Genomic DNA, 12578 nt, shown 5'->3' with positions numbered 1-12578 from the left:
AATTGGGTATATTTAATTCATTAGTCATGCATATTAGAAAAAGACACATGAACGTCTTTGAATATAACATTGTTTGTATTTTGAAGTTTACTAGATTTAAATGCCTTTGTCTAAAAGCATCTAAAACTGACCTGATTGAGCTATTTTTGACTCGGCTTTTTGTCCAATAGATTTTATCAATCAGCATCAAATCACTAACATGTATTATTTAATATTATTTCAGGCTTTAATCCTTTTAGGAACTTTATCTTATACATTTCAAAAATAATACCCTCACATAATGAAATATATGTAAAAATAGGTGTTTGTGAGGTCAAAATGACTTTTCTTCTGTCTCTCTTTTTTTATTCTCAAGTATTCCATTCAAAATCCTTTCATTTGTTTTTCAGGTTGGTGAGGGGTTTTTTCCTTAAATGATCAGCAATTTTAATTATTGCTATTGTTTGCTTCATAGGGTCTAAGAGAATAAGTGATAGTGAAGTCTCTGACTATGACTGCGATGATGGAATTGGTGTAGTATCAGGTAAGAATTTCAGAATTATTTTATAGTGATAATAAGGAAGTGTGACTCATCATTATTTACCAGTAAATATGTAAATAGATAGATAAATATAATGAGGTACAAAGGACTTGCCTGTTTATGCCCCCTCCCCTGAAACAGCCTATGGCAGTTTAAACTGAATAATTCTAGTTGCTGGAATACCTGTACCAGTTCTTAGATTGAATATTCTATTGAAAGATGTCTCATAAGTAATACCAATTTTCTATTTTTAAACTACTAAGTAATAAGAATTTCACTATAAATTTGAGAAACTTCTTTATACTTCACTAACTGTGAAAAAAATCTTTCTAACATCACTAACAAACCCAAGTATGTCAAATATTTGAATCCACTTTTTGAAATTTTTTTCATTGTTGTTATGTGGATTAGTATCAGGTGCAGCTACATTTTGAAATTATGGTATTGTGGTTTAAAATATTGCCTCATTTATGATTAGAAATTTATCTGATGATTTAATATTTTAGGTAAGTAACTGTTTTTTAATAAATTCTGGCAAAATTTTTATATATATTATACTCAAAATATAAAAATGTTTGATTCTTTTCTTCTTGAAGGTTAATTAGCTCAGCAAATTTCATAAGCATAACCAATTTTATCATGAACAAAATATGTTTTATTGTATGTAAGACGTGCTGCAGTTGCATCAGTGACTGATAGTTTTTGTTGGACAGTTTTTGATAGAATATGAGTCAGTTTGCATGCTACCAGTGTACTACTTTTAAAAAACCCAATGACTATCTTTTAGTCTTTATTTTTTGCACTAAGGGTTAACAATGTATTAATTCACTAAGACTGCAAAAATATTTTTCGTGTTTTATGGTTTGTGAATTAAACCTTGAAAAGTCATATTCTCCTGATCTCTTGCTTGGAGATCGTTAGCAGTTTTTTCCTGCTTGTGTTCTAGTCCTTTAATTGACTTTTCAACTTCTTCTCTTTATTAAATATCTAGCCACATCAGATTTTTTTCACCCAAAATATTTTCCTTCAGGTCATTAAAGCTCTTTATCTTGATGCCATTTTTGGCATATCTCAATTCTTTTATTTTCTACTTCCAGGATGACAAAAAAATGATCATGTTATTATGTTTCCATTCTGTTAAAGGAACTGTATCTTTTGAAAAAAAACTTTTCAGGAATCATTCATTATTTTGGTTAATACTCTCTGGAAAAATTTTTGTTGTTACAGAATAGTATTTCACAAACCTACACAATTTAAAGTGTTTACCCTGGGTTCATTACTTTTTACTACCATGAAACATCATGGTTTCTTGTCTCAATGTTGTTATTAATTTTTTTACTATATAGTGAATCATTTAATAATCCATTGAGGAAAAAAGACTGCTGTAATATCCTATATGTTGCTATTTTGAAATCCAGTGTAATTTTTGAGACATGGTTTTTTCATCATATACCATATTTTAATAATGCATTTGAAAGATAACATTTCAAAAACTACAGTATCATAGTCCTGATTTTGATGTTTATAAAAAGGATATGGAGATAACTTCAAATGCTTGGAATATATCAGAATTTACATATTTACTTCAAATGGTATTCAGAGTGCTTTCTAATATTGTTTATTTCTTAAAGAAATAACTATAGAGTATAGAAATTAGAAACTTTTTGTCAAGGTAATCATTTTATTTATTTATTTATTTTAAATAGACCTTTATTGGAGTATAATGGCTTCACAATACTGTGTTAGTTTCTGTTGTACAACAAAGTGAATCAGCCATATGCATACATATGTCCCCATATCCCCTCCCACTTTTTTTTTTTTTTTTAACATCTTTATTGGAGCCTCCCTCCTGTATAATTGTTGAGAACTATTTGAAGCTCTTCTAGGTCAATGAAGAGATGAAAATGTTTTTAGAATAAACTTGAATCTTTTACTGAAGATTATTAACTGTGTAAAAAAGTTTTACTCTACCTAGCATAGGGCCTTGGACATAGTAGCTCTCTAAATATTTGAATATTTGTCTTTCCTTTTCAATTTAAGTGTTTATAAAATATTATTTTATCTTAGTGTTATGCTTTATTCATTATGCTTTACATTTAGTATATTCAGAGCTTTTCAACTTCACTAACATTTTATGTTTTTTCAGTGAAATACAAAATACAAGAAATCTTAGTGTATAGATAACTATAATCTTAATATTTCCACCTTTAGATTATCGACACAATGGTCGAGATCTTCAAAGCTCAACATTGTCAGTGCCAGAACAAGTAATGTCATCAAACTATTGTTCACCATCAGGGTCTCCTCACCGAGTAGACGTTATAGGAAGGACTAGATCTTGGTCACCCAGTGTCCCTCCTCCACAGAGGTAAGACAGCATAACATTTTATTTGTAAGATGATATTATAAGCCTATTTATCATAAAATATTATTGGAAATTTTCAAAGATAATAAATTCTTGTAGAAAAAAGTTACTTAGGGAAAAACATACCTGCTATCAATAGCTTATATAATGAGAGTAAGATGAAATATGGGCTACTTTGTAACTTTAGATGACCTATATATAATTTTATAGTTATAGTTATAAAGAAGATCCAACTTCCAGTCTCATATGTATATTGAGCAGATCTAGTTAGACCCAGCTAATTATACTCATGAATGATATAGATATTGATAATTTAAGAAATTGGAAAAAAGAACATTTGATGGAGCTATACAATTAAGAACAATCATGAGAAGGCTAAAAAGGAATGCATGGGCAGTGGGAAGAATTGCTTGGAAAATCTGCAACTCCAGGTCTTATGCTTAGTGGAAAACTCTGATCAATCCAGTTAAGTACAGAAAGCCTTAATGGAGTAAGAACCATGGAAATAATGTGTTTCCTAACAGGAAATATGTGCATAATTTCACATTTTATATACTTGCAATGTTTAAGGAAATTTGAACTCTTAGAATGACAGCCTTATAACACTTATTTTAAATGAGTAATTGAGTTAGTTTTAGACTTAGAATTTTAAATTGTAATCTTAATTTTATACATGGTATTGGATTATTTAAGAGAAAAGTTTTATTATATTTATAAATTTAACAACTTGTAAGGATATTAAGGACTTTAAAAGTGTTAATTTAGACAATTAATTGAAGAGAAAATCTAATATTTTAAGTTAACATAGTTTAAAATGTTTGAAGATGTTGAATTAACTAAATTTGTAAATGGGACTAAAATTATTAAAAGTCTTCTGAAAAGTAATTGTTTAAATGTGGTAGGCCTATCAGTAGAGTAATAAGATTTGTAATCTGAAATTTAAAGTGCAAGAGAGAGAGAGATTTTGAATTTGTAGCTTTAATAAATTAAGTCCTTTCTTGTTAAAAAAAAAAAAAAGAATACTTGACTTTTACCAGGGAAAAAGTATTTGAACATGCCAATAGAAAATTGGCATGGGTTTTAGATTAGATTCACCTGCACATAATAGAAAGCCCGTAATAACAGGAGCTTATGTAAAAGGTTTATTCCATCATGAAAAAGAAGTATATAAGTAGACAATCCAGGCCAAGAATGGCAGCTTAAAAAAATAGTCATTAATCAATTCTAAAGACATCAGTTTAGATTTTAAAAGAAATAGCAATTAATATCCCTAAAATAAGATCCACCAATATATTGTCTATAAGCAACATGCTGAACTCATTTTCACCGTACAAATCTATTCCTCCTTCTGTGTTACATATATCGTTATCACTACTATACACCTGGGAGTCATCCATTCATAGTTTTGATAATCCTTATCTCCATCCCCATTGATATTAGCTTACTTTTATGTTATACCTCTGTTATAGCAGCAATCTCCTATTAGTTAAAACAAAACAAAAACCTTGGACTTGACATTACAGTGATTTTTGTCTTTTTCTACTATCTTTATTAATAAACTTTGTTTCTTAGTATAATATGTGACTATGGTCTATTAAGATATTTAATGGATCTTGCTATTTCAGTCGGAATGTGGAACAGGGACTTCGAGGGACACGCTCTACTACGGGACATTATAATACAATTAGCCGAATGGATAGACATCGTGTCATGGATGACCATTATTCTCCAGATAGAGACAGGTAAATATGATCAAATACTATTAGAGCTTATTATAATTGCTGCCTTCAGGAAGAAGGTATTACCATAAAATATTTTCATCCTAAACTTGGGTATTTCTTATCTTAGTTTCTAAAGCCATATGCTTCCTTTACAATACCTACATTGATTCTTGTGATTGCCACATCATTAAAAAAAATTAAAGAAACAAAAATAACCTTTTGTTTGGTAAGAAAAAAAATTCATTTTGCTCTTTCAATTTTGGTACTTTGTTAAATCAAACCAGTTAAGTTAGTGAATTTGCACGTGAGGTTATAATGATAATCATGAGGAAAACAAGATGTTTTATTATTTTTACCGTACCATAACCAATTATCATATAGAAAAATACTTTCATGAGACAACAGAGTTAAAGTCTTTTACATTCATCTGGGAAATAAGTGTGACTTTTTTTATATAAAAGTGTTAAGACAAGTTTGGTTTGTTTAGGAAACAGACACAAAAACTGATTCACGAAGAGGTTTTTCCTCATGGCTTTCAGTAAACCTTTTAAGCAACTTAAAGAATCATGCTTGTCAGCTGCTGTACTTGAGAGACTTCTCTGAATTTGCTCTATTAAATGTGATATACTTAGAAGTAATATGCTATGTTTCAATACATACGTTAATTACTACTAATTTTTTTAAGTTAAGCAAATTGGTTAACCCTCTAATTCATGGTTTGGTTACATATAAAATAGAAAATGCTATGATATTTCCCCAAAACTATTAAAAGGATTTAAGATAAGGATTAGGATAGAAAGCTTAAATTACTAATCAGAGAATATTATGATGAAATAACACGGGAACTCAGAAGTCTCTTTGTATGCATCCTAAACTAATTTTAGTAAAAACACTTGGGGGTTTTCAATCAATTGATATGAAAATTTGCTGTCAATATTTATATATATAATTGTTTTATCTAAATCTAGGGTTATACTCAGTTCATGCTTATAATTTCATTGTGTTGGAGTACACTTTTCCAAAAGAAAAGATAGGGAATATCTTAGTCTTTAATAGTGTCAAACAAGTGTTGGCTTTTGTGTCTGAGATCTAAGAAGAAATAAGAAATTATTAAATTAATATCTTTCTTAGTGTTGAATGAAAGTTAATGTAGTGTTTTATTTCTTTTTCATTTATTTGACTTTTTCATAGTGGTCTGTGTCTTTAGGGGTAATTATAGGCATGCTACCTATAGAAATTGATGCTTATCAAGTACAATAATAGTGAATATGTTAGTGTGATTAGGAAGGAGTCATATTAGGGTGGATAAATGAGTTTTTTGATACCTAACAGAACTTAAGTAATTTTTGGAAATTATTTATGTAATGATTCATAAACTCCTTGTTCATTGAAGGTTTGTTAAGCAAATGATGAGGGAGAAAAGTCTGAAATGGCTTTAAATCTTCCAAGTTTATATAAAATGGACTTGATATTTTCTCTGAAGATAATACGGTATGGTCTAAATTTTGCAGAGAAGAATAGAATAAAATTAACCTCTAGAATTATACTTACAAACAAAAATAGTCACTATCATATCAGATGCATAATATTTTATCTATATTTTAAGACATATAGCCCTAAGGTTAGTTACCAGAAAAATGCTATTAAATCCTTGGTATTAGTTAATAGTTGAATTAGTCATAATTGAAATGTCATATTTTCTTGTTTACTTTATGAATCTTTTAGTTTAGCAAAAATGTTCAAGTAATTCAGAAGTTTTGGGGAAAGATGATCCATGTGGTTTCATTACTTTTGTGTTGTACATTACCAGATCATAATTGCTCTTAATTGTGAGCTGTTTCAAATCCTTTTTGAAATAAGTAAAATAGAATTTCATTTAAATAGGACTGTAAAGCCATTTCTAATATATTAATTTTGAGTTATTTTTGTAATCATTATTCATTAACATGAAGAATCAAAAATAAAAATACAGTATTATTCATGTAGGTAGTCTATCACATTATTAAACAATGGGTTCTTAATTTCTGTTTTATCCTAATATTCTAAAAAATTTTCTATAATAGAATGCATGTGAAAGCATTGTAATTTTTATGTACTATTTAGAAGGTAAGAATACTTTAGACCTCTTACGGTGAACTTTCATGAACAGCATTTTATAGAGTCAATCAATAATACTGTTGATTAAAAAGCCTAAAAGAGAATTTCCTTTGAGAGAGTAGGTAAAATTTAGGTATTTTGAGTGGTGCATTAACCTTTCTTGTCAGTAAGAATTGACACACTGACCTTAATAGTATTTCATGGAATGTACTTTTTTCATAGGATTTGGAACCAAATGGCATTCGGTTTGAATTTAAGCTTTTTGCCACTTGCTAGCTGTGTTATCTTTGTGAAAACCAATCTCGTTAACACTTGATTTCCTTATCTATAAAATTAGAATATTAGTACCAACTTTATAGGGTTGTTGGGTAGATTAAGTAACATAGTGCCTCCAGTTGCATGGTACTCAAAAAAGGTGCCTTACTCTTAACATTTTAAAAGGATTTTTGGCTTACAAATAATTTACATTTTAATGTGCTTATCAATTAAGCAGAGAACTCAGTCAATTCAGGTGTTTTTTAAAGACGTTTGTAGAGAATATAGGACATGAGTTGTACCTTGAAAAGATGGGCATGTTTATTCAGGCAAGAACAAAAGCAAAGACACAGAGGCAGAATACACATGTACATCAGAAAGACCCAGTACGAAGGATGCAGGACTTGGGAACATATTGGAAAGTGTGAACGAAGATAATGGCTTTTACAATGGCTATATTGGGTGAGAAATGATGCTATTTGACATTAATTTGTAGTACCTGGTTAAACTTAAGGGTGTAACAATATCCTTTTCTTATAGGTAACATAAAAAAAATTATATATAAAATTTTGATTGGATCTTTGCACATCTCACTTTATTTTCATGAGTCAAATTCCTATTATGTTTTGAAAAGAAAGCAGGTTCATTACAAGTAATTCAGAAACTTGGATACAAGGATATTAACTAAAAATGATTAATTGTAATGGACATCTTTCATCTTCCTTTTCATCACCCATACTTTTTGTATCATTGTTTCTCTGGTAAATCCTGGTAACTACTACAACAAGGAACATCATTTTTCTGGGGCAAACCATGTGACTTTAGTATTAGAAATATTTCAAGAGCTTATTTGTTTATAGGAGTTAATTTACTATTAGAATAAGTGTGGAGTACTAGATACTATTTCTGTAACGTGTCAGAGATACCTTACAGTACACATTTTTGTGTCTATCCTAGAGACCGAAATATATTGGTTGCATTTAATTCCATAGAGTATACTTTTAGCATAATAAGAAAAAAAAGATAACACTGGCAGAAGATATATTACTTCATAAACTTTTTTCTTCTATGCATTCAATGAATGCAGTTATATTCTAAAAAGAAAAATGCCCTGTTATATGGATCTCTGAAATACCTCACACACATGCTATTTCTCTACTCTTTATCAGGCAACCAGCTACCAGAAAGTGCCAAACATACCTATAACTATTTATAGTCTTTCTGTGGTCCTTTCAGTTATAAACTATGAGAGAAATACATCTCTGAAAGTTTGAAAATATAGAGAAAGTAAATGAAAAGAGAGAATTCATCGTACAAAAACAATACAACTTTTTATTCATTATATTTCAGGAATATATTTTAGCTTATTTAAATCATAGTATATTTTAGGAACTATAAGGTAGCAAAACAGTAACAATATCAAAGACAGAGCAGAAAGTTTGGAATTAGGTTGAGATTGTTGGAAACTTAGCTTTCAAAATCAACAGGTTACTTAAGAATAAGATTTTTATCTCCTTTTGCAGTCCTTTTTATGTATCTGCTAGTCCTAAAAGGTAACATTCAGGCTAATGAAATATATAGAAGGATAATTCATTAAAAATATAATTTTGTTTTGTCTTCAAAGATTATATTTCTTAGTAAGAATCAGAGTGTGTCAGGAAATTGGATCAGTAATCTTGTTCAGTTCTTTGAATAGTGATATTTTTTTCTCATGATTTGAGAATCTGTTACTTCATTTTTTTCTCTTTTTAAAATTTAGTCACTTTTTTTAGTTTTCTATTTTATTCTTTTACAGTGAATTACAGCTCTGCTCAATTTTTTTTAAAATTTCAAACAAATTGGATTAAATGCATTTTGTAATATAACAGCTTTAACTCATTATGTATATTCATGACTATTGCTTAGATTTTATAATATCTGTTAATTTGGGGAGAAAAGTAAGCATGCTTTAATAGAGAAGCATAAATAAAATGTTTTTAAGTTGTACTAATTGGATGCAGCAAAGGACTTCTGTATCTTAAGTGGATTTTAGGGGGCTTACTAAAACAGTATGGTTAATTTGTGTAATATTCATAGATGCGTCTTTATACTTTTCACTCCATCTCAAGGGGGGATCATGACCAGATTAGGTTAAGAGGTATAACATATCTATAGAAAAGTATATAGTCAGGGTTCTCCAGAGAAACAGAACTAGTAGGTTGGATAGAGAGAGAGGGATTTATTATGAGGAATTGGCTCACACGAATATAGAGGCTGAAAAGTTCTACCATCTGCTGTCTGCAAGGTGGAGACCCATGAAATGGTGGTATAATTCAGACCAAGTCCAAAAGCCAGAGAACCTGAGAGCTGATGGTATAAATCTCAGTCAGAGGGCCAGAGAGTTATGAGATGTCTAGCTCAAAAATGAGGCAGGAAAAAAGGGAAAAATTCCTCCTTCTTCTTACTTTTGTTCTACTCAAGCTCTCACCAGATTGCCTGATGTCCACCCACAATGAAGAGGGAAATCTACTGATACCACTGATTCAAATGAGAGTCTCATCCTGAGACACCTTCACATACATACCCAGAAATAATATTTAATGTGGACACCCCTTGGCCAATTAAGTTGACACATAAAATTAATCATCACAAAAAGGGAAATAAAACAAACTGTTGCTTGATGAAGGTGATTCCTGTACAATGTTTTCTTTTGTGTTATAGAGACAAAATTAATTATAAACACCCCCAAGGAAAATATTAGAAATTGGATGATGATATATATGTTCTATGAATATGAAAATTTTAACAAGCTTTGAATTTTACACATTTTTGTTACTCTTAAGTAATTTTCAGAGACAGTTGATTCCTTTTTAATGCAATAAATCCCAACATCACTACTGCTGGATTTTCTTTCTCCTCTTTGTAAAGCCAAGAAAGTCTCTTTTTGATACCATTTTCCCTATTTTCTTATACTACATAGGTTTGTAATTTTTTGTTTACAGTTCTAGAATGTTTCTCTGATTATGTGAACAACTGCTCTCTTTGGACAGTAGGTTGACCATGAAAACAGTGTAATTGTGTTATACTTTTTAGTTCAACCCAAAATATATTTATTGAGTGGGTCAGGCATTATGCACAAAGATTTAAAATAGGCTTCCTCCTGGTCTAGATAAACAGATGATCCAACTGATGATACTAAGTAATTCATACCAACTAATTATACAATATACCAACTAGTTATAAAATGTAGAAGACTGGGAGGCCTAAGCATAGTAGTGTTGGAACAGATTAGAGAGAAAATTACTTGCTTGGATCTATTGGAAAGACCTTCAAAGAGAAGTTGGACTTTAAAAATGAGAAGAATTTTGAAAGGCAATGAAGTGGAGACAGGGAGTATGATGGGCATTCTTGGATGAGTGATGAGCATGAACAGAGTGTGGAAGTCAGGAGAGTATGGGATATATTTAGAGAATCTTAGGTAGTCTGTTGTACCTAGATAAAAAGTTGTGATATGGGAAAGGGGAAGTAATAGGAGATGAAGATTGAATGTAGCTTACAACTTAGTTGGTGTACCATTTTAAAGAATATATACTTGTTTTTTGATATGGGAAGCCACTGAAGGATTTGGAGCAATGTGCCTACATGATCAGAAGCATACTTTGTAAATATACTTCCATAGACAGAGTGGACCAGGAGAGGGTTGGATTCTGAAGGAAAGGAGACCTAATAGAAGGTTATTAAAGTGGACATGGTAAGCCTGATTTAAGGTAGTGGCAGAAGAAAAGGAAAAGAAGGAATAAATCTGAGTTATTTAGGCATTAGAATGAGCAATGTTTGTAAATCAATTGAATGTGGAAAATAAGGAAAATGGAGGAGTTAAATTTTGAGATTTTTAAAGCTTGGTTTATTAAGTAAATATTTAAATCCTTAGTTGAAAGTGGAATTAAAAGAAAAGGAATAGCTAAAGTATTATATTAAATTCCAAAGGGGGATTAAAGAGTTATATATGAAACTAGAAGGGCCTTTAGAGATTATAGGGTACTATATTCTAAAGAGGTACGTGAAGAATTGCTGTTGTAGGTAAGGATGAAGCCAAATGGGTAGGGTCTAGGCTTCTTCCTCCCTCTGTAGCAGTGCCATTTTGATTTTTGAATTCCTAAATATAGGTTTTACATAAAATTTTGTTTGAAAAACAACTGGTCTTCCGCTCAAAAAGAAAGTTGGAATACTACTGCTCCAGCCCCCTTATTTCACAAATGTAGCACCAGATGTCCAAATAGGCCAATGTCTTGCTTGTCTCACAATTAACATGTGTTTTTCTAAAATGCCTACATGACACTCAAGCAGCTATGTGGAGATCCCAGAAAGCCCCTGGAAATGTGAAACCCAAAGACAAATCAAGGCTAAACCAAAGTGAGAATTTACACTATAAAAACAAATAATATTATCCAGAAAGAAGGTGTTGGAGTATAAAGAAGGTCGAGGAACAAATCTTGGGAAACCACTGTCTCTGAGGAATAAAAAGAAAGGGAATCAGTAAGTGAAATGGATAAAGAAGCACTTAATAGGCAGAGACCGGACCAATGTGTACATGTTAAGAGCCTGAATTTTGGCTGAAGAAAGCCCTGAGTTTGAAACCAGTCCTGCTACTTACTTTACGGCTGTGCGCAAGCACTCACAGCCTAGTTTCTCTGTCTGTGGGAATACTAGACCCTATCTCAAAGAGCTGTTACGGGAAGCAAATGAGACCTAGACAAAGCTTTAATGGAGTATGTGGCACATAGTTAAGTGTTATATAAACACTATTTTTTTTCATTGAAGTATAGTTGATTTACAATGTCATGCCAATCTCTGCTGTGCAGCAAAATGACTCAGTTATACACATATAGACATTTTTAAATATTCTTTTCCATTATGGTTTATCACAGGATATTGAATATAGTTCCCTGGACTATACAATAGGGCCTTGTTGGTTATCCATTCTAAATTTCTAATAGCCAGAGAGAATAGTGTTTCAGAAACCAAGAGAGTGTCAAGAAATAGAGGTTGAAAATCATTGTCTAAAACCATAGATAAGTGGAGTGTGATGAAGATCAAGAGGAAATTAAAGGACTTTTTAGAATTTCACAGATAATATTCACAGCTTCAAGAGAATGATAGAGACAGAAATCAAATCACAGTAAGCTTTAAGCATGAGAAGTGAGAAAGTGGTAGCAAGAATTGTAGATATGTCTTAAGATGTTTTATGATGAAAAAAAGTCAGAGGAAGGCAAGGTTAGTGAAGTTTTATTTTTAGGATTAAGTGCAGTTGTGGAAGGGAAGGCATGAGACAAAAATGAATGAAGCAAGGTCATGTGGGAAGTAGGATTACAAGTAGAGGAATTGCCTCTTCATTTGCTGCAAAAGAGGACAAGTGGAGATATAAATATATATGTACTCTATATTTAGAGGTGTTGAGAGAGACCAAGATTGGTTTCCATTTTTTACTGAAACATAATGATCATCTGCCAAAATTAAGTGTTTTGACATGAAAGACTTAAAAAAATAGAAAAATTTTAGATCAGTGCTATAGAAAGAAGAGAATCAGCTACAGAAGGGTAAAGAGGTCAATGTGCTACTTTGATGGCTTATGGTAGTCATG

The 12578-nt window shown here is 30.9% G+C and overlaps 1 protein-coding gene across 1 annotated transcript in view; it reads left to right on the top strand.

Annotated features, from left to right (window-relative positions):
* RIMS2 (regulating synaptic membrane exocytosis 2) overlaps window positions 1-12578 on the top strand; it is a 359754-nt gene that overhangs the window by 131944 nt on the left and 215232 nt on the right. Inside the window, exons 12-14 of the mRNA XM_022584628.3 lie at window positions 455-523; window positions 2732-2888; window positions 4511-4627. Of these exons, the coding sequence (XP_022440336.1) occupies window positions 455-523; window positions 2732-2888; window positions 4511-4627 (343 nt within the window). The remainder of the gene's footprint in view (window positions 1-454; window positions 524-2731; window positions 2889-4510; window positions 4628-12578) is intronic.

Source organism: Delphinapterus leucas, chromosome 17 (genome assembly GCF_059928025.1).
Source record: "Delphinapterus leucas isolate spDelLeu-1000000601 "Yukka" chromosome 17, BTC_Dleu_Yukka2, whole genome shotgun sequence".
Lineage (NCBI taxonomy): Eukaryota > Metazoa > Chordata > Mammalia > Artiodactyla > Monodontidae > Delphinapterus > Delphinapterus leucas.
This window is presented reverse-complemented; position numbering and strand designations above follow the sequence as displayed.